Source organism: Drosophila rhopaloa, unplaced genomic scaffold (genome assembly GCF_018152115.1).
Source record: "Drosophila rhopaloa isolate 14029-0021.01 unplaced genomic scaffold, ASM1815211v1 contig_167, whole genome shotgun sequence".
Taxonomy (NCBI): domain Eukaryota; kingdom Metazoa; phylum Arthropoda; class Insecta; order Diptera; family Drosophilidae; genus Drosophila; species Drosophila rhopaloa.
The window spans coordinates 9,157,338-9,179,738 of record NW_025335047.1 but is presented as its reverse complement, the minus strand read 5'-3'; the positions used below and the strand labels follow the sequence as shown (position 1 = coordinate 9,179,738).

At 41.4% G+C, this 22,401-nt stretch overlaps 4 protein-coding genes across 7 annotated transcripts; 2 read left to right on the top strand and 2 right to left on the bottom strand.

Moving 5' to 3' along the window:
• Nucleotides 1-510: 510 nt before the first annotated feature.
• Nucleotides 511-7,766, top strand: LOC108043013 (ras GTPase-activating protein-binding protein 2). The gene is made up of 5 exons (XM_017121541.2): nucleotides 511-745; nucleotides 898-1,039; nucleotides 2,658-4,242; nucleotides 4,624-4,874; nucleotides 5,069-7,766. Exons 3-5 carry the CDS (start codon nucleotides 2,820-2,822, stop codon nucleotides 5,468-5,470), a joined length of 2,076 nt encoding a protein of 691 aa, XP_016977030.1. The 5' UTR covers nucleotides 511-745; nucleotides 898-1,039; nucleotides 2,658-2,819; the 3' UTR covers nucleotides 5,471-7,766.
• Nucleotides 5,448-11,700, bottom strand: LOC108053175 (ribonucleoprotein RB97D). Its single transcript, XM_044458464.1, is given in 5 exon segments — nucleotides 5,448-8,368; nucleotides 8,682-9,130; nucleotides 9,132-9,375; nucleotides 9,644-9,930; nucleotides 10,329-11,700. Coding segments are annotated over 5 exon segments (1,395 nt in total). The 5' UTR covers nucleotides 10,736-11,700; the 3' UTR covers nucleotides 5,448-8,360.
• A 108-nt stretch (nucleotides 11,701-11,808) lies between these two features.
• On the bottom strand, nucleotides 11,809-15,599 carry LOC108041216 (heterogeneous nuclear ribonucleoprotein 87F). The gene is made up of 4 exons (XM_017119077.2): nucleotides 15,400-15,599; nucleotides 13,371-14,436; nucleotides 12,950-13,055; nucleotides 11,809-12,791 (listed from the first exon to the last, which is right to left on the bottom strand). Exons 1-3 carry the CDS (start codon nucleotides 15,445-15,447, stop codon nucleotides 12,955-12,957), a joined length of 1,215 nt encoding a protein of 404 aa, XP_016974566.1. The 5' UTR covers nucleotides 15,448-15,599; the 3' UTR covers nucleotides 11,809-12,791; nucleotides 12,950-12,954.
• Nucleotides 15,600-16,057: 458 nt separating this feature from the next.
• On the top strand, nucleotides 16,058-22,060 carry LOC108041215 (serine-arginine protein 55). 4 transcript variants are annotated; one of them, XM_044458416.1, is made up of 9 exons: nucleotides 16,059-16,188; nucleotides 16,450-16,606; nucleotides 16,959-17,029; nucleotides 17,094-17,201; nucleotides 17,818-17,899; nucleotides 20,216-20,289; nucleotides 20,540-20,857; nucleotides 21,315-21,479; nucleotides 21,646-22,060. In XM_044458416.1, the coding sequence occupies exons 2-9, from the start codon at nucleotides 16,481-16,483 to the stop codon at nucleotides 21,758-21,760; spliced, it is 1,059 nt and encodes a 352-aa protein (XP_044314351.1). In that variant the 5' UTR covers nucleotides 16,059-16,188; nucleotides 16,450-16,480; the 3' UTR covers nucleotides 21,761-22,060. The 4 variants fall into 4 exon arrangements, with proteins under 4 accessions (XP_016974565.1, XP_044314351.1, XP_044314350.1 ...); XM_044458415.1 differs by having other exon boundaries at nucleotides 17,803-17,899; XM_017119076.2 differs by lacking the exons at nucleotides 20,216-20,289; nucleotides 20,540-20,857; nucleotides 21,315-21,479; nucleotides 21,646-22,060 and adding an exon at nucleotides 18,308-18,415 and having other exon boundaries at nucleotides 16,058-16,188.
• The last annotated feature ends 341 nt before the right edge of the window (nucleotides 22,061-22,401 follow it).

The following is a 22,401-nucleotide window of genomic DNA, read 5'->3' as shown; positions in this document are numbered from 1 at the left end:
GCCACAGCGTGTGTATATGGGTGCAGAGTTGCCACCTCGTCGAGTTGCCAGTTCTCACGATTTGGTATTATTTCAGTAAACTCTTTGCCGACCTGGTTAACCTGCACGGGGTAGGTTTTTTTTACATTTACAAGGCATTACAATGGTATTTTTATGTATTTCCCACCAATTAACACCAATTGCATTGGTATAATGGGGTGCGTAGCCTGTAAGTGTGTGATATGGCAGCATTTTTTTAAGCAGTGTACACACACCCAAAATGGTGAATAGTATAATACCAAAACAAGCTAGGGTAAAGCTGAAAAAATACTAAAACTCAATTACAAGAGGTTAACGAACGAACTATAAGTAATAAATTTAAAAAAAATTGAAAAAAAAAGCAGAATAACCTTAGTAATTCATTAAAAACAAGGACGTATTCAAAACATATTAAATAAAAATACCAATTTGTCCACCCCAAATACAGTGTGTACACACCCCCGAAAAGCCGCCATCACTCACACATCAACGCACACCAACACACACGAAAAGAAACCGAGAATAAAACGCTGCAGAGGCAAAAAAGAAGAAAAGAGGAACGAACGTCGGTTCTCTTCTCGATTCAACACACTTGTCCAATTTCATAGCGTTTGCGATTATTTTCTACTCAAAAGCCACAACCTATGCATCGTAACTTAATTCAACAACAACTGTGATCGCCAAACATCGGAAAACAAAAAATATAACGCACGTCAAGAATTGCCAAGTTAGTTATTCTCTGAAAAAAAAGAAAAAATTGCAACAAAGTAGAGCAGTGTGTGTGCATGTGTGTGATTTGTGAGCAGTTTGCAATTTCGCATTGTATTTTACAAGTTTTGACCAATGATTTTTAAAACTAAAAATCCCGCATTATTTCAGCGCTCCACTGAAAATCCACCTCCCCTCGCCCCCGCTGGAAGATAACAAAGAAAAGTGCTACAAAAAGTGCCGATTTTTCGGAGAATTTCAACCCATAAGCAATACACATTGTGCATTCAAAAGGAGGAAAATTGCAAAAAAGGTGAGCCGGCGGCGGCCTCGTGTGCGCGGTGTAGAAAAACTAGCATTTTCCATTTTCATTTGGGGTGGCTCATACAAAAAGATAGACAAAAAAAATACCCACTGGGCGTGTTTTATTCGCAGTTCCGTAAAAATTTTATTCCATTTTAGCGGCTTTTTTTATTGCCTATTCATAACCTAAAATTGTAAGAAAAAATTTTGTTTTTGGAAATTTTTGTTTAAACGCTGCTCTTCAACTATCGCTTTCTTTGTTCTTCCTACACACGCGGTTTGCAGAAAGACAGAGAGAGGGCAAGAGAGAGTGGCGCGTTCATAACCGTACATGTGTGTGCGTACCGCAACTCTGCAGTATTTGTTTTATCGGCAAATATTTGTGGCTAAAGGGGTTAAAAAACGTATATTAACCACTAGATGTAAACAATTTTAGGTTTTGCTTGGGATTAGATTGATTTTTAAACAATTAACTTTTAAGCCAAGCTGTAGTTCAATGAAAGCGGCGCCACAACCTTGAGGCCCGAACATAACCTCAATTTAATTCATGCTCCCCGCTTGGCGGCTTCTTTTTTTGTATTATTCATACATATACATGTATGAGGTCATTTACTTACCCACACATGTGTGTCCTTTGAACCAGGATCGCAGGTATAAAACTCAGAGCACGTGCAGGGTTAAATATCCTGCTAAAACCCAGAGCAAAAACAACTTTGGGTGACAGCTGCACTACACTCAATTTTCCCCTCTTTCGCGTGTGCGAATGTGTGTGGGGGCCAAAAAGTGGGTCAAACTGCATCGCGTTGCGTCTTTTTTTATGTGCACTGCGGTAAAATCAGCTCTTTTATGGGGCACCCCTTATCCTTTCGGACAGTGAAACTCTAGATCCTCGTTTGGGAGCATAGAGGAGGTCAAAATAACAGTAGCTAAAGAAGGAAACTCCTAAGAATATGTGAATTTCGTAGGATAAATGTAGAACTACAGTCTACAAATCCGTGACTATTTCATTCTTCTAGAAACTGGAATACTCAATACTTCGGAGAATAGAATAAAAATAAATGTAATCGTAATTGGCAATTATTTGAAAACTTTCTAGAAACCTTTGAGACAAACAAATTTAATATAATTAAAACATCATTTTATTTTACATAATAGTATCATAATCAACAAGAATCTCTTTCACCGAAATTTTAAAAAATTTGGTTAAAATTTAGGATCTAAACGAGTAGTTCAAACAAACCAAAATTAATTAGCTCAATGTTAGGATAAGCTTTCATTTTTAAATAGAAAAAGTCGTCAAAGTGTTGATACATTTCTAGAATTTGGTTCTGTAGTCAAGTTTTATTTTGAGTTGAATATGATTTAGTGACTCATTCTAAAGAACTACCTACCTAAACAGTTTGCCTCTAAGAACGTGTGTAGTGTAAACCGACGCCCTTTTTAAAAACTATTTTGGGTTGCAGATAACCAAGTAGCTTTATGCTTTGATTTCAACTTATCAGATAGAGAAATCGACACTGGGGTCCCATATTTTACTCCTTTTGCCAGTTTTTATAATCTATAAACAAGACAGTTTTCCTGTATAATTTTTACTAAAAGTGCCTGTATATTTTTGCATTGTTTCGCAGACATTTTGAATCCCACACTCCAGACCAAACAATCGACACTGATTAGCCACCGTGTCGATAAGTCCATTAAGAAGAGTATTATAAATTGGTACCGGAAAACGAAGTTCTAGAACCGGAGTCCAGGAGCCCGTAGTTCAGAGCAGGAAGAATCAATCGCCAGCTATGGTCATGGATGCGACCCAATCGCAGCAGCCTTCGCCGCAGTCGGTGGGACGCGAGTTTGTCCGCCAGTACTACACGCTGCTGAACAAGGCGCCGAATCACCTGCACCGCTTCTATAACAACAACTCGTCGTACATCCATGGGGAGTCCAAGCTGGTGGTGGGTCAGCGGGAGATCCACAATCGTATCCAGCAGCTGAACTTCAACGATTGCCACGCGAAGATTAGCCAGGTGGATGCCCAGGCCACGTTGGGCAACGGTGTGGTGGTGCAGGTCACCGGTGAGCTGTCCAACGATGGGCAGCCGATGCGGCGGTTTACCCAGACGTTCGTCCTGGCCGCCCAGTCGCCGAAGAAGTACTACGTGCACAACGACATTTTCCGCTATCAGGATCTGTACATCGAAGACGAGCAGGATGGCGAGTCGCGATCGGAGAACGATGAGGAGCACGACGTTCAGGTGGTGGGCAATGTTGGTGGCACTGTGGATCAAGCTGTTCAGGTGGCGGGCGATGTGGTCGCCCAACAGCCGCAGCAACAGCAGGCGCCACCGCAGCCGCAGGCCCAGGTGGTCGTGCCCCAGCAGGTGGCTACTGTAGCGGCCGGTGGTGCTGCTCCGCAGCAGATCTTCTATCCATTGCCAGCGGGAGCTGCTGCCGGACGTCCGGTGGCCGTTTTGCCGCCAGCTCCGCAGGCCGCCGCGGTTCCTCTGCCCGCGCAGTTCACCGTACCGCCGCCACAACCCATCCAGAATGGAGTGGTGTCGCACGAGGAGCTGCAGCAGCAGCAGGTGCTGGTCCCGCCCAGTGTGTCTCCTCTGGTGCAGCAGCAGCCGAGCGGCACGCCGGTGCTACCCATTGTCCCAGTGCCAAGTGCGGGCTTCCAGCAATCGCCACTGGTGGCACCACAGCTCATTCAGCAGCAGCAGCAGCAACCTCCACAGCTGCCCCCGCAGCAGCAGCAACCCATCCAGCAGCAGCCGTTGCCGCAGCAGCAACAACCACTGGCGGAACCCGAGGAAGTCGAGGTTCCTCCGCGTCAGCTGCAAAAGCCCCCCACGCCCGTCGATGATTTCAAGACTATCCACGAGCAGCAGCAGCAAGAGAAGTACGAGGCCGCCAAGCAGCAGCAGAACGAGCCAAAGACTTATGCGAACCTGTTCAAATCCACGTCCTCCTCGCCGAGCGGGTTTGTGAATGCCGCCCTGCAGCAGCAGCAACAACTCCAGCAGCAGCAGCAACAGCAGCAGTCGATCAGCAGCAACACTTACAACTCGTCGTCGGGATCCGCGGGCGGCGGCAATGGCGGCCAGGTTAGCTACTCGACCACTGCTTCTTCCTACAACAATAGCAACGGCAACTCGCGACTGGATAACGGTGGTCCTCTGCCGCAGCGCAACAACTCGATCCGAAACAACAAGGGTGGTAAGTTGTCTATCCTCCCTTAACTTTAGTGAGGTCATTACCCTTAAGTAGACTAAGGAGAATTATTTTCGCTTTCAAACATTGTTGGAAGGCTGAAATTAATTGCATTCTTATATTTTAATCATTAAATTAGAAAACGGCTAAAGATCTTATAGATTTTACATACAACAAATTTATATTATAAGGTTTTTATTATTTTTTTGTGCCAACACCCAATTGAATATGAATCATCGTTGTCAAAAACATTTGCTGGACTAGTCATTTAAACGCGTCAACGCGTAGATAAGCATAATTATTCAAATTGATTTAAGCTTCTGTTCAAATAATATCTATTATTCGTATAATATAAAATATATTTGCTTTAATATTTTTGTTTTACAGACTTTGAGCAGCGTCGCTCGAGCAACACACAGCAGTTCGGTGATAATCAGCAGCTGTTCTTGGGAAATATACCGCACCACGCCACCGAGGATGATCTGCGCGATCTGTTCTCGCGCTTCGGAAATGTCCTGGAGCTGCGCATCCTGTCCAAGGCTGGAAACAAAGTGCCGCCGGGCATGCGCAGTCCGTTGAACTACGGCTTTATTACCTACGACGATACCGAGGCTGTGCAAAAGTGCCTAGCCAATTGCGTAAGTAGACCAGCCTAAAATCACACATAATTATAAATCCCGTGTATTTACGAAGTAAAATTTATTTTTTGATATTTTAATATTTTTTTTAACTCGAAATGTTATCCCAGACTGGACAATGTCTATGAGTTCTTTGTAACCTAAAATTAAATCTTAATCAGGATAATTAAAATTCACAATTTCCCATTCTATAGCCCCTCTACTTCCCGGAGAACTCACCCGATGGCCAGAAGTTGAACGTGGAGGAGAAGAAGCCGCGCGTTCGCAACGACATGGTGCCCCGTCAGCCGATCGGTGGCAACAACCTAAACAACAACATGGGCCGTTTAGGCGGCAACAACGGGCCGCAGTCGCGTCCAATGGGAAACAACAATGGCAGCGGTGGCGGTATGATGCGTAACAATCCCGGTGGCAACAACCTGCGCCAGGGAGGCGGCGGTGGAGGCGGAAACGGAGCTCCTCGTCTGGGTGGCGGCGGTGGTGGATTTGGGCAGCGCCAGGATAACCGCACCGGGGGAGGCAACAACCAGTCTAACGGACCGCTGCGCGGTGCCGGAAATGGACAGAGCGGTGGTGGCAACTACGGACGTCGCTAAAGAAATTTCTCAGCACGACATCAGCAAAAGCAAAAGCATCTACAACAACAGCAGCAGCAGTAGCCACAAAAATAAGAACAGCAACAACCCAACGTTAAGAACATCGACTTCTTCCACTATGCAATCAATCAATTACATTCAAAAACATCTCATGCAATTAAAACACACAAAGACACGCAAATCACACTAAACATATAGTAGGTGGAGCAACAAAAACTGTCAACTGTCCTTTAAATGTTCCTGAGCGCAACTCGGGGTGTCGAGCTAAAACAAAAAAAAAGTAACGTCTTGGGTCTCTCCTTAGTTTAATTGCGTTAGGCTCGCTTTTTCCAGCCAGTTCGTGCCAAAATATACCGAAATTCTGTGCAAATCTCTGTTGTGAATCCAAAAAACAGAAAGCTTCAGCTCGTCAACTGCTACTCTCTACCACCCACCACCCATTCACGGAATCACCTTTACCATGAAACACGTGTATTAAGTTTAAGTCTCAATCAAGCACATCCACATCAGATAAAAATTCATCGAACAAACACAAACAGACAGAAGACACACTCACACTCACCCATCTTAGCATAAATGTAAACTTTAATTTCAACTATTGTTTGGCAAATCACTTTCAAAAAAAATCTAACTTTAGTTTGCTAGATGAGAGAAATCGGTTTTTAAAAGAAGGAAAGAAGCAATGCAACACATTTTCGTTTGTTTTTTTCATTGAATAACCACAAATACTTAAGCTAAATAAAAGAAGTTAAAAGGGAAAGCTTAAACAATTTAGCTAAAAGATATAAATAGAAAAAACAACAAAAAAATGAAAAACCTTTGTAAAATGCAATAAAAAAGAGCAAAAGAAAGACTTGAAAAAATTAATATAAAAACAAAAAAAAAATGGTAACACGAGAAAAATGTAAGGCGCGGTTAAGCAAGCAAAACAATAAGATCAAGCAAAAATACAAGAACACAAACCTCTTGAAAAACATTGAAAACGAAAGGAAAATTCAATTCAGCACCCAGCCGCAAAATAATGAAAAGTGAGGAAGAAAAAAACAAACGCATCAACGTCGACGTTTAGCGCCCCATAAAGTCCGCCGCATTTTAGAGCCTGTAAACCTTTTGCTATTTAAATCTAATTTGCAGACACATTTAACTAGCTAGTCTATATAGGGAATCGGATCGAAAGATTGTAAAGATGGAGAGTTTGTGAGAGGGCAAATGCGGTGCCGGCGCCGCAGCAGGGGGCGTGGTCGATGTGATCGATGAGGGACGGACGGACGGACTGTGTTTTCGCTTTTTTCGTTCTGTGTAATGAGTTCAAGGTCGTAAACCAAACTAAGTCAAGCAACTTAAACGATTTGGTGTTTCCAACGCAGTTGTGAACTAAAATTTAGTACATATTTTTTAAATAAAATCAAGAAAAATCTCAAAAAAATGGAAGGAAGATGAGAACCATATAAAACACACAAAACTTATTATAATAGTTGGAAGACGAAACGCAAGCTACTAACATTTTTCTCAAGGTATAAAACAAGCAAAACATGTAACAAAAAATATATACAAATATATATATAAATAAAAAAAACTCATATAATTTAATGTTAACTTTTAGACTTACCAGAAATCTAAATATACATAAATATATATATTTATATAACTGCTGCAGCAAAAGAAGAAGGCAGAAAAGCGAAGAGGGGAACTAAAAACATTTAAAATTATTTAAGAATCTTTTGAATTTTGTCGCAGGCGTCCAACTATTTGCCTAAGTTATTCTTGTTTTGTTAAAGCTTAAGGACTTTTGATTCGTTGGGAACATATCATTTGTTTTTGTTGGTCGACTCCTGCTCTAGAGAATCAATTGCTAAATCAATTACTTTCTACAACTATTTCTAGTACATACACACACACCATTCACGTTTGCCAGCCACACATTTTTAGCACTGTGACCAGGGTCTAAAGCAATTTTAGTACATTTTTTTTGTAAAACGAAAATGTTAGTGTTCAAATCTTAGCTCAACGATCAGTGCTGGAAGTGATTCGTCAACACCAACAAAAAAAAACAGCATCAAAACAATACAATACAAATCAGAGGTACTAAATCTATGTAAGAGTAAAACAAAAAAAAAAACATTCAAGTTCATGCTCATTTCTAAGTAAAACGAGAAATCACAATACTGCAGTTTGTAAAGAATAAAGAAAAAAAGAGGAAACACTTAATTATAATTTAATTTATATGTATACAACTACAAAATAATTCTAATAATAATAAAAGCAACCACAAAGATTCAGCGTGTTTACCAGAAAACTTATAATTTGTTTCATTTCTTATTCAAAATAAATATATCTGATCGAACGGATTGCCTTTTCTGTTTCTGGTAAATGCGATAACTCCTAAAAAACACCAATAAGTCGTAGATAAGATATCAGAAAAGAAAACACCACAGACTCCACGATATAACGTTTATTTTACCTATCAAGTCAAAGCGATTCCTGCGACTGAATCCAATTTCCATTGCCTTTGTGTTGAAAAAACTGAGCATTCAGCATTTAAATGAAATTGATGCGCACAAAGCTAAGCATTTGAAAGTAACTTGCATAACTTTAATCAATCACAAGCCAAGTATTTCCAATCTCCAAATCCCATGTCTCAGACATAATTCAGTGGTGCGTTTTATAGCGTTTCAGATATAAAACATTACGCAAATCAATTCACTCATGCAATACTTTGAATGAAAACAAAAATAGTATAAATAAAGAACAAGAGTTTACGATTTTAAGTCTCAAAAAGTCTAGTGTGGTTTATTTTTTCTCCTCTCGAAGGAGCCGAATACATATCGTTGAATTAAAAAATACCATTAGTTAAGGATTTGAGAAAAAGGTCGATCCAATGTTCGTCACCTCAGATGCCTGTAACAATTAGAGTTCGATTTAAATTTTTACAAAACGTTTAACACCAAATCTTTAAATTTATTTCAAGAACTAAAAAGGAGATATGTTTTTTAATAATTTTCACATTTTTAAAACTTAAGAATGTTTTTAATTAAAGGAGTTGTTTTCACTTAAAACAAATTATAGCATTTCTATATCTTTTTGTTTGTTCTTTTAGCGAAAAAGCTACCTTGATTCGTTTAATTATATTTTTATGGAATTCGTTCTTGTTTCATAAATTTAAAAATTATATTATATCGATCTTTTTAGAATTTAATTCGATGTAACATACCATAGGCTGGTGGTGATCCCCCGTTACCAATTTTTGGGTTAAGAAGCGGGGTTGGAGGTTGAGCGGGCTTAAAGACCTCGTAGTCCTCTGTAGGCCATTTCTTGGTTGTCCCAGTTCCAACTGATGCTCCTCCTGTCAATCCGAGTGCCAATCCCACTCCAGATCCTCCATCTGCATCGCCTCTGGCCCCCATATCCAATTTGGCATCCGAAGGCGCCAGCTGGACACACTTATAATCGATCTTGGGACGATCGCTAGTCGAGGTCTGGGCGTGTTTGTGCCCGGCCTTTGGAGGCCATTCGCCTACGTTGCTAGGTGTCCACTCGTGGGCAGGATATTTTCCTGGTTTCTGGTAGGAGGACCATGCATCTGGGCCGTATCCGCCAAAGGTGTGCACCGGAGACTGCAGATGATGCTGAGGGGCGGGCGGCGTAGAGGACGTGTTTTGCCGGCGGTGGCATTGGTGTCACATAAGAAGCCCAACCGTTGATGAATGCCGATGGTGGCAGGATGGTCTGCGCCAGGTACGGATTGTAGTTACTGTTATAGCTCTCCAGCGTTGGCGGCTGCGGCGGAATGTATCCGGCTCGGATCGATCCGCTTACGGGGAATCGCAGACGTTTGCCCGGATCCGGCTTCTGGGTGGACTTCTTCACCTCCACCGTGGTCAAGTTGATAGAGTGCTTGCCTTGAGCTAAAATGTAGGGATTTACCTTTATTTATATTTATATTTATATATTTTTAATTTTATTTATTATTTTTCCTGATTCTAGTTAACGCGATTTTAATAAAAATAGTTTTAGTTTAGTACAAATTTTATACACATAGTTTCTTTTCTATAGTGGAGTTTCCTTTTCCGTTTTACTTGTTTACAATTACTAATAAATGGCCATTGCTAGACAATTTAATGATGCACTTTACTTAATATGCTATTTGTTTAGAAGTAAATATCAAATACTCACCCAATGCCCGTTCGGCACTTAGTTGTTCCTCAAATTCGAGGAATCCGAATCCTCGCTTACGCCCAGTGTCCTTGTCCAGAAGCAATTTCACATTGGTGACCCCTCCAAACTGCGAAAAGTAATCGCGTATGGCTTTCTCGTCGTGGCAGTCCTTAAGACCGCCCAGGAAGATCTTGTTGGATTTGACGCCTCCGATTCCAAGGCCACCATTTCCATGGCTTAGAGTTCCACCTCCTCCCGGCTTGTTGAACTCATGGCGTGGCAGAGCACGCTTGGTCTCCACAGCTCTAGATGAGGGAATATTGTTAAAACATTATATATATAATGTATATTTAACCAGAAAATTCTTACAAAATTGTGTAAGTTCTATATATAAAATTTGAAAATATGAATAAGACATGATAATATTTAAATATATCTCGGTATCCCTGATTTATAATGTTTTTATAACCGCCTTTTAGGATTTACCGAAACTTCTTCCAATTTTAAAATATTTCTAGAACAAATTGCCCACTTTATCTTACTTGTCACATACAAGTTGGACAAAATATTTTAAACAATATCATTTTAAATGATGTTTTCTAAAATGATATCTCTAAAATATATTCATATTAAATATGCTTATTTAAGAGGTTATAGGTATAAACTTTGTAGTATTTTTGGTAATAAAGTATGGAAAGCTTACTTGCTATCAATGGTGTGTGGCCTGGCCCTCTGGACATTTTCAACGGCTCTGGCCTCCACGTAGGTGACGAATCCAAAGCCCCTCGAGTGGTTGGTCACCGGATCTCGCATGACCACCGCATCGGCAATGGTTCCGAATTGCCGAAAGAACTCACGCAAGGACTCCACTGTGGTCTGGGTGGACAAACCTCCAATGAAAATCTTGCGCAAGTGCTCGTCGGCTTCGGCTCCACTGATGCCACTTGGCATGGGATTGTTCGCAGTGGTCACCGGATTGGACAAGTTGCTGCTCCGGGCAAGTTGGCACTGCTTACAAAAATGTGGGTTTCTAAGACCTGGATGAGATAAATCCCTTGAAGATCTTACCTCTGGCTGGCAGGAAACCGTGGCACAATTATTCAAATCCATGTCGGGCAAGAAAAGCAAATTCGAACAGTCGGAGCTATGGCACAGAAATGAAGTCGGCCAGAGTTTAAATGACAGTAGCCGAATCAAAATTATTCAAACGTCAAAATAGACTTCAATTTCACTAGATATGGACTATCGACCAAAATTATAAATACTGTTGCCACATAAAAACGAGAAAAAGGATACTGCTACCGGGTTTCAACCGTTTCGACTTTTCAAACCCCCCTTAACAGATTCAGTGGTGGCACGTTTTAAGTAACATAAATAAAATAACCATTTAGATCTTATCGATTTTTGATCAACAGTTTACCATATTTGTCACAGATAAACCTGAATATGCTTTTAATACCCATTTTTATGGTAGAAAAATACGTATTCATGGCTGTAAGATTTTTTTTAAAACCGGATTTTCCTCACCCAAAAGGAATTGATATAAAATTCTTAGTTTAAAAAGGCAAATAACCAAAATAGACACATCTATTTATACTAACAAAATGTGTATAAACTCGCTAACACACTCGATAATTACGATATATATATATTACAAAAAGTTCATTTAAGCTGGAGAAGCTCCACTTATTTTCCCAACCAAACAAAGAAGTTGAAGTTTTGTTAAAGTAGTAAGTTTTTTATTGAGAAATTCAGAAATATAGAAGCTGTTAATAAAATAACCGACTAGTTACCTGCACTTACCTTCGAGTACCAACCAAGTCAGCCAGAAGAGCCACCAACCAAAGTCCAAAGTGAGTCCGAGCCACCGCTCTGTCGGCTACAAATTAGAACTTATATTTTGGGGGAGCTCTCTTTTTTGGGAAACGAACCGGTGCAAAGCGCAGATTTCGTATCCGGTTCGGGAGCATCCGTCCGTAGCCCGGCCAGTCTTGCAAAGAAATAGGCAGTGCATTAGTACGCGGTTTGCCTGGAGGTTTATTGGGGGTCTCTAATGACGGTAACTAGCCCTGCACGCTACCCTGCCGATCGGATGGATCGGAACCCGCTGGGTTCTCTAGGTAAGCCCCGGATCGTGCTGCTGCTCCTGCTCCTTTTCGCAAGGATTATGCTCCTGTGATCGGTTCGGGTGGGTAACATTGGTTAGGATTTTATTTTGCTTGTATCTCGTCACTTTCGTTTCTGTCGTAACGAACTAATTACAGAACAATGTGAATTTGTCGTATTTTTTTCTGGAATAGCGTAGCATCTACATCTTAGGGTCTAACAGAGTTGGTATGTTTTGTATATGTGGATTTTGCTTTCTAGGACACAGCGTGGCGTTCGCTATTCAGAAATTACGATTTTTTTTTGCAATAAATCATAATATAAAATTTCTTAGATGTACACAAAAGTGATTACAAAATACAGTTCTATTTGATTTCTTACAATTCGCTGGATCGCTATAAAATAAAAACAATTGAAAATAAAGCTAGCTGTGGGCCATCCCGACATGAATAAAGTTTAAGGTACTCTACCTTTTAACACCCTGTTGCAACTGGTTTTCTCAATGAGAATCCGTTCCGTCGCTCAAATGGTTTCTATTGTAAATTTTATAAAATAAAATTATAGTTTAATTTATATGTTTTTGTTGGTTTCTTTTCTTTTCGTTTCTTTTAGTTTGTTTTGTTAATATAGTTAAAACTAAGCGTTCAGGGTTCTTAACATCCTAAACATGAATTGATCAGCGAATTATTGGTTAATTAAGAGAGACAGCAGGAGTCAAACTGTGGACAACAAGTGGCGTCGGTTCGTTTCGCTTTTGGCTGTTTGCTTAAAGCATGCTTGTTTGCTTGTTGCTTTTGGCCAGTAGATTTTGGATTTGGCCTGCAGGTTTTTTGGCTGGCCTGAAAACTGATTGCTTGCACTTGCACTCGGCCTGGTTTCTGGTTCTGGATCTGGATTTCTGGTCCTGATCTTGTCTGCCTGGTCTGACACACACCTGCTACTGATTGCCTGCCTGTGCCTGAGATTGCGATTGTGCTTGTGCCTCTGCATCTGCCTCTGCCTGCCTAGACTGCCTGTTTGTCGTCTAGCTTGAACTGACTCTCTCTCTATGTGTGTTTACCTAGTTGCGAAAAAGGAGAAAATTTTGCATTAGCTTAGATTCGTTCCGATTAAGATTGATTGTTTGGCTTCCAACTAGCTGCCAACAACGACCAAAGATCCGAGCGTTTAAAAACATACGGGTGGGATAGGATCTGGGTCCAATTCGTCTATATTTACCTTGTCTAGTAACGTCTATTGCCGCCGCCGCCCATGTTTCCGCCCTGGCCGCCGCCTCCAGAGTTGTAGTTGTTGCCGCCAAAGCCTTGTCCTCCACCCTGGTTGCCTGCAAAAGATAATATTAACATTCGGTCAGAGATTTGAATATGGGATTGCATTTTGTATATAATTACAATACAGATTAGAGAAATATTCTTTTAGATTATAATGAAATCAGTGAATTGATGTTAGTGGAAAACAGCTTTTATTTTTATAAATAACATTTGAAAACACGTTTATCTGTGAGTACTATTATTAAATGTCTATGCTATTAGTTTGAATCTTATACTTTGAAAAAAGGAGGATTGATAGGTTTTATATTTTTCGTATCATTACTTCGATGTCCTATTGTTTAAGTTGGGATTCATTTAATCAAACTCACCCTTGTTGAAACCTCCGCCGCCGCCTCCTCCACTTCCACCTTGGCTGTACGGAGCCGGACGGTTGTTACCAAAGTTGTTGTTGCGCTGCGGACCGCCACCGTAGCTCTGCTGGTAGTCATTACCAAAGCCACCGCCTCCGCCGTTGCCGCCCCAGCTTCCATTGCTGCTGCCGCCTCCGTAGCCGCCGCTTCCACCGCCACCACCATTCCAGCCGCTGTTACCGCCACCCTGGTTATTCCACGGACCACCGCCGCCGGCTCCTCCTTGCTGGTTCCAACCCCCTGCGCCGCCGCCACCACCACCGCCTCCAAAGTTGCCGCTGCTGTTGCCGAAGCCGCCACCACCACCGGCACCGCCCCAATTGCCACCTCCGTTCTGACGGTTCTGGCCTCCCCAGCCACCACCGCCGCCGCCCTGGCCGCGATCGCCCTGACCACCACGTCCGCCAGCTCGAGGACCGCCTCGTCCGCCGCCCTGACCACCGCCTCCTCCTCCGCCACCACCACCACCGCCGCCCTGGCGGTCCATGTCTTGCTTGGCAATCGCCTTCTTCACGTCCAGGCTCTTGTTCTTGATGGTGTGATTCTTCTGGAGAATAATCTTGTCCACGGGATCGTAGTCATCAAACTCGATGAAGGCGAAGCCACGCTTCTTGCCCGTATCCTTGTCGGAAACGATGTTCACGCCAACGATCTGACCAAAGTCCTTGAAGTACTCGCGCAGGCATTCCTCATCGTGATCGTCGCGAAGTCCGCCAACGAAGAGCTTCTTCACTGTGGCTCCGGCATTCGGAGCATCGATCTCCTGGCGTGGAACAGCCCTCTTGGGCTCCACAGTGCGTCCATCGATCTTGTGCGGACGCGCATTCTGGGCATTGTCGATCATGTATGACTGGGAGTATGTAATGAACCCAAAGCCGCGAGAGCGCTTCGTCTTGGGGTCCTTCATCACCACCACGTCCACGATGTTGCCCCACTTCTCGAAGTGAGACTTCAGGCCATCGTCCGTGGTGCGGTAGTCCAGACCGCCGATGAACAGCTTGCGCAGCTGCTCTGGCTCAGTGATCTGTGAGTGAATTTAAAGTGGATCGAAGGTCAGTACAATACCGAGAAAAAAAGAAAAAATAAAATTTGCATAAGCCGGATTGCATAAGTAACTCCCTCATTTACAATTCTCCGGTCTGAAAATAGAATTCTAGATAACTTTGCATTGTTTGGTATAAATAAACCTTTTAAAATTTAAATACATATTTTGATAAAATTCAGAATTTGTTTCAAATCAACGTGCAAATATTAGAGAATTTACTCTAATAATCACCATTCTACAAATCTAAAACTTTAAAAATTTGTATATAGTTTCCCAAACTTAACTTTACCAAATAGCATTAAAAAAATGTTTTGATTGCAAAAACATTAACACTTAATGTTATTGACTTGCTTATAAAAAACTTATTATGCTGAGTATATTTTGCGCATTTTTTAAAGAATAGTTAAACATTTTTGAAGAAATAAAAGTAGAAGCAGGATCTATACTATTATCAATAAGGTAGAAGATTGCGTTAAACGCAAAGTGTGTATGTATGTTATGTTTATAGTATCAAAGTATTAATAATGAGTCATAATCAGATTAATATGGTTATAAACGACCATCAAATGGAATTGTTTATGAATGTAATTACGGTAACTAAAAACTTGGGGCAAGAAAAACGCCGCCCGCCATTTTCTTTTTACTATTTGCACCGCCATGACAGCTAGTTAATGTGTGTGTGTATGTGTTTTCGTTCTCTTTTTTCGGTGGACAGCCGGTATCTTTTTTTTTTTAATCAATTACATGTTTGCGAGAAAAGGGCCATCAAACTTTTGCAGTGTCATTAACCCGCTGAATCCGAACAAAGACCTATTTAATACACATATGAATACACATATTGTACAAAAAAGCCGCGTGTTAATTCATTGCCAATTTGTCGGCGTCGACATTTGCACTTTCCCACGCGTTTGGATATTGAACTTTCGCGATATATTAACTTACCTCATCACCATCGTCGTAGTTTCCATTGGAGTCGTTCAGATCCGCCATTCTTGTATTGTCTGTGTCTAAAACTCAGGTAACTTCAAAGTCGTGCACGAATTGTCAGTTTTTCACTCTTTCTCCAGCAGACGCCCGAAAATTAAAGTAAAGTGTACAGCACGGCACAAAGGAGTTGTGTGACCCGATGTCAAATGCGGCGAAACACCACAACATCGCGTCTTGCGATATCGTTCGCCGGAATGTGAAACTGGAACGATACTTGGATTAATTAATGAAAACGCTGAGATTGAATATTAGGGGAATTCCTTAAATATTTATAAAGTAGTTGATGGGCAGATTGAAAATCTCCTGAGTTGTTAATGTTTTTGGTGTCGTTTCGTTTTAAATTGTATATACAATATTAAAGACTTTAAAATAATGTTATTTATTGAGGGTGTGTTAAGGAACTTTCCTATTTCAAGTATGCAAAATTATACGTCAATAATATATATATTACAAATAACAGGAGTTTATACCAAGCTATCACTGCATTAATTAAAATAATGAATTGAATTAATTGAAGAATAGCCCCATCGCATTAAAATGCATCGCCCGCCAAAAACATCGATAGGCCAACAACCATCGTTTCATTCCACCTTCGGAATGATTGTCAAACATCGTTGTCAACTGTCACTTTCACTTCCGTTTGTCGAGTCGCTAGCGTTTTTTCGTGTCGAAGAGAAGCCAGAAAAGAGAGTGTGCGGAAAGCGAGTAAATTGTAAATTTACCATAAATATTCTTTAGTCAACGGTACGTGCTAGTTAATGTGATTAGGTAGCATAAAAAGGCGATTAAGTCCACGAAGCATATTGATTATTTTTGCAAATGTTCTGTACACCCGGTACAATGCGTGCATGTGTTTGTGTGTAGACGTATGTATTTGGCGGCCGCCATCTTGGCAAAACACACACATGCATGCATGTGTACGTATATTTTCTTTCGGAAAGGACAGTCGAGCAAAATAGAAGCTAAAACTACGTACGTTTTTTAAATATTTGATTTTTTTTATAGCACTTGCTAGAGATACGTAAAGAACCTAATCATGGTAGGATCTCGAGTGTATGTGGGCGGTCTGCCGTACGGCGTGCGCGAGCGCGATTTGGAGCGCTTCTTCAAGGGTTACGGCCGTACCCGCGACATTCTCATCAAGAATGGCTACGGATTTGTGGTGAGTAAAAAAAAAAAAAACTGAGAAAATAGGATAAGATCTTCCGATTTTAATCTTAGTAAAATTGTAGCTATAAATACTTAAAAAATAAAACTATATGGAATTATATGCAAATATATATTAAAACAAACAAGTTAATTTTCACCAAAATAAGCATGACTTGCAAACTACAAAGTGAATTCCGATTCTTTTTATAACAGCCGGTTTTGTTATAATTCAAAATATGTATCCTAAAATAAAATAAAACTACCTTGTATTTATGTATCAATGATCTGTATATTGTTGCTCCTAAGAGCGCTCGACAAATAATACAAATTCTATTATCAATACTAAACACTAATTGCATTTTCAGGAGTTCGAAGACTATCGCGATGCCGATGATGCCGTGTATGAACTGAATGGCAAAGAGCTGCTGGGCGAGCGGTAAGTTTCTTGATCAAAAAGCCCGCGAGATGGTGTGATTCATGTTTGTGTTCTATATTTGCAGCGTGGTTGTTGAACCCGCCAGGGGAACCGCTCGTGGCAGTAACCGCGACCGCTACGACGATCGATATGGTGGTCGGCGGGGCGGGGGAGGCGGTCGCTACAACGACAAGTAAGTAGAGACTACCAGACCTCAAGAAAAGTAGCGGCTATTCCGTCCTCTAACTTTGTTTGAGTTAAAGTTTACCCCAAAATTTGTATTGCCAAACTATTTTCATTTGAAACCCCATTCACACAGATGCGACTAGTTTGAATTATATGTTACATAATTTTGGTGCGAAATTAGCAGTATTTTTTGCAAATGTCACTAGAAGGCATTTTCAATTTTTGTTATAATTAATACTAGTTGGATTTGTTTAAAATGTAATCTTTCTACAATAGTTATACCGGCTTTACACATTTATTTACGCTTTAATGAGATAAAAATCAACTATTTAAACCGATGTCCTCTGTGTGAAAGGGAACCAAACGACACTGACTTGCTGTTAATCTTATTATTTCCATGACGCTCCGTTTTCCTATGCATATTATATTTTACCTATGTTTGCACGTTTCCTATCCGCATAGTATTTAAAATATTTGTTTTGTTCCGCATAACCCCGAGTGTAAATATGCATATGTTCGAATAATCACCGTTGATTTTTGTGATGGAGCAGCGGAAGCAGCAGCGCAGTGTCAATACTAATTAGCGAATCCATTCAATTATTCACCAGAAACAAAAATTCCAGATCATCCTCTCGATATGGCCCACCATTGCGCACTGAGTACCGCCTGATTGTGGAGAATTTGTCCAGTCGCGTTAGTTGGCAGGTAAGTGAGCATGGAATGATGTATCGGGCTTTGGACCTGGTATTCACTGTAGCTTAGATTCGAGGAGTGTAGCATTAGAATTAATAACAGCTAACCAATTGAAATGGATCACTTTCCCACCCACTAATCAACTTACCCATTCTTCAATCAAGAAATTCCCCCATTTTGGAGCCCCTTTTTGATTTCGAATTACTTCCCCGGTGTGTCTCTCCTGTTTTGTGTTTAACTCCTCCACTCTGACTCCAGAATTGTTTAATCTGTAATTTAGCAATAAGTTGTATAGTTGATCTAGGCTTAAGTGAAACGAATACATAAGAAATACTGCTAAAACCCTGGTACTGATCGGTGTAATCTACCCACCATTACTTTCTCTCGCACACACCAACCGAAATCGATAAAAATAAAAAGAGTTTGATGTGCTTTGACTGAGAGATTCCCTACTCGGCTTGGCCCAAAACTAAAACCGAACCGGGTCCGAAACACCCGATAGAGAATCGAATCTAATTGAATCGTCGTAAGAAAGACAAACTAGAGACCGGTTCACAGAGTGTTTCCCAAAACCATGAAGTGGTGGAAGACAGAGAGACAGTCCCCAGAGCAGCCCCAGATTGCGTCCGATCTGCGATATATGATCTGCGGCCCACTACCTCAACGATGCGCCATCGCCGCCGCCTCATCCATCTGTCCATTCCGAATAAAAAGAACAAGTCGATCAGAATCGATCCTAAAACACAAACCAAAATCAGATTACCCAGACGATGACGATGGACGATGATGAGCTGCCCGGGTCAAAAGGCCAGCCCACGTAAGCTGATATAAAGACGTAGGCTGGCCTCTTGCGTTAGGTATTTAACTCTCTGCTAAAACATTCACAATTTTAACTACAAACAATATTATATAAAGAATTGTCAAATTCCTTATAGCCATTGTGAGTGTGAGGGCGCGAATCGAAACAATCGAGTGTGGTTAGATGAGAAGCTTGCGTTCGCTAATTCTGAGATGATGTGATGGTCTTGGCGACGATGAGATGAGAGATGAGCATATGACGATGATCGATCGAAGACGATGACACGATGCTGGTCGCGCGTTCAGTTACCAACTTCGGCTAGTGCCTCCGAACTTAGTCCTTCCCCCCATTCCCGGTACTTCTGGCTTCTGGCTTCCGGCTTCTGGCTAACGGCTGCGGCTCCGGCACCCGCCTCCGACTGAGACATCCGACTAGACAACCAACCCGTTGGAGCAGCGAGAGCAGCGTCCCGAAACGTATTTCTTATTTTTGCAGTTCGTTTGTGCGTGTGGCACCGAAGCCGCTGGTTGTCCGCCGCTGCCCGGCAAACTGCTCCGAAATGCTCGACTCTCCGGCTCTCTGGTGCGGTGGTGTTCTGGCTAGCGATGTCTGCTCTGATCTGATCTGACCTCCTGACTGTATCCGGTGTGTGGCTCCCTCCGAAACTAAACGAATACCGCCAACCGCAACACTTGAATACTTTTTGCCATTTATAATATGATTCTGTTGTACACGAAAAAACCAAGTACCAAACCAAACCATACCAAACCGAAACCAAAGTAACAAAACGTAACGAGGTCTGGCCATCCATCTGTTCATCCGCCTGCATGGCTACGGTTTACTGGCTGCCTAATTGAGTTAACGATGTTCGATCGGACTTTCGATGAGGTCATGAGGTGTCCTTGGTGTCATTGGCCCACAGTTACTAGGCAGACAATCTAAACTCTCGGTGTAGAAACGATGTGTGTGTCCTCCTCTCTCTGAAAGCGCATTAAGTAAGAATTCAATTACAACTATTTTGTTAACTTTAATTAATTTCCAAACCAAATCAACTCTATATATACTATCAATTGCCAACCTATGTTAACTATGATTGTTTACGCTTAAGTTCTGTGCCGCGTGCAGCGTGGAGTGTTTGAATGTTCCGATCGGAAGCTCTGGGCACCTGCTACCTACTCCGCCCCTTTCCACCCGATTCATTTAATCGAACCCTTCGTCCGGCGAGAGGTGGTTCCCGATGTCCACCCGTAGGCAGGCGCGACAAGGGAGCACAGGATAGAAGAACACGGGGCACTGAGAGAGAGGGACTTGTGAGAGAGACTGGGACTCTAAGGTCGGACTTGGTTAGGAACCATCTCGGCAGCGCGCGAGCCCAAATTACCGGAAACATTCAATATGCTCCACCTGCTGCACGTGCTGTCCTTTGAGTTGCAACCACTACCGCCGGATGCGAAATGTGCGAGATCCCTGCCAAAGCTTAAATTTACTAACTCTTGTCCTTTCATTCCGACTTTGTGCGTCCCCTGCAGGATCTCAAGGATTACATGCGCCAGGCTGGCGAGGTCACCTATGCCGATGCCCACAAGCAGCGCCGCAATGAAGGGTAAGTTCTAATTGTTAATGACAATGAGTTGCTCACATAGGAGATATTTAATATATTTTAAACAAAAAAGGACTTAAATTGAATTTAAAAGTGACAAAAGTTGTCTATACTTAAGTTATGCAAAATATAAGTATGCAATGCTCAGCAGAAAAGAAAAAAATAAATTAAGAGTAAACAAAAGAGGTTTTAAGAATTGATCGTCGTAAGGTTTTCTTATAAAATATTAATCACTTAATAACTTTCCTTGCAGCGTGGTCGAGTTTGCCTCGTTGTCGGACATGAAGACGGCCATTGAGAAGCTGGATGACACCGAGCTGAACGGCAGGCGCGTCCATCTGGTTGAGGATAGGCGTGGAGGACGCAGCGGTGGTGGCGGCGGAGGCGGAGGTGGACGCGGACGTTCCCGATCGTCCAGCTCTCGTTCGCGATCCCGCTCCCGCAGGCGCTCTCGTTCCCGTCGCTCGTCTCACTCGCGATCCAAGTCGCGCAGCCGCTCCAAGTCCCGCGGCGGACGCTCCAAGTCCAAGTCGCCAGTCAAGTCCCGTTCTCGCTCCCGCTCGCGATCCAAGTAAGTGAAGAATTTAATATTTCCAGTAGGGATCGTACTTAATAAACATTTTATTGTAAATATTCATGGAAAAAAACATTCTTGGTGATAGTATAGAATAGTATTTAAAAAATATCAAAGGGCCAATCCGTCCGATTAAAATTTAGATCTAAGGATGACCTTGTTAAAAAACTTTTGGTTATTCAAAATGATTTTATTAGTCGATACTTGAATTCGAAGACAAAAAAATGTAAATGAGGAAAAATATAAAAAATTTGATTTTTTTTGAGTTTTTCCGGCTCGAGGTCAACAAAAAAAAAATTTGTTTAATTCAGTATCAAGTTATCAATATATTAGTAAAATAATGAAATATAATATTAAAAAGAATGTTTAAGTAAGAACCATTGTTAAATACGATCCACTATTTAGAATTGATTTTAGCTTACCCACTTAATTTATTTCTCCTCTTGTGCTGCAGCAAATCGCGTGATGTGTCCAAGTCCAAATCGAAGTCCCACTCCCGCACCCGCTCCCGTTCTCCCAAGCGCGAGCGTGAATCCCGTTCCCGCTCGCGTTCCGCTTCGAAGCGCGAGTCCCGCTCCCGCTCACGTTCCAAGTCTAACCGCCGCGATTCCCGCTCACGGTAAGTTTGCTAGAGACACCCGCTGATCTCAGCTTTATATAGATAGTTCACGATTCTTTCTTTCGTGCTTTCTTTGGTTTTGTTTGGATGCACCTGTTTGTAGCCCTCCAACTGTGGTCGTTCAAAAGCTTGTACTGTAGTGTATTATAATGCTTTTCTATTACAGCGATCGATCTGCATCGGCTGACAACAAGTCGCGTTCGCGCTCACGCTCCCGTTCGGCCTCGCCCAAAAATGGAAACGCCTCTCCGGATCGCAATAACGAGAGCATGGACGATTAGATTAGTTAGCTGTCCCATTAATTTTAAAACACTTGATTTTAGACTTCTACTATAACTATTCTACGAACATCAACACTCAGACACCTTTACTTACCCTGCGCCACTTTACCAAATTTAATGAAAATGAAATCATACAAATCCACAATCCGGCCTCGTCATTTTTAATCATTTAACAAATTTTGTTCCAAGTTTTGGACACTTGGAAATCCCACATGCTAGTGGGCCATATACCGAAAAATTACTGGATTGTCTATACATACGATGAGTAATTTCAATAAATACGGATACATTTAAATTAAACATTTTGTTTTGCATTATTGGTTTTACTGGTTTTAAAAACAAGCATATCATTGATATAGCAGCAATGGGTGCGATTTCTGCGAATAATAAATAAAGAATGTCGGATTTTATCATATATAAATTTAGTTTATTGTTTTTTGTTGTAATTCCGGAATATAAGTATATTACAAAGTCTTATTTTTTACTATTTCTCATTATTTGCCTGAATTAAAATTACAATTTCATCTGATTTTATTTATCTTGAATTTAAAGAAATCCATTGGTAATTTTAACTCCATTGGCTAAAATGTTATAGTTAAATATTTAAAATTTTGAAATTAATTAGCATTCTACAAATAGTC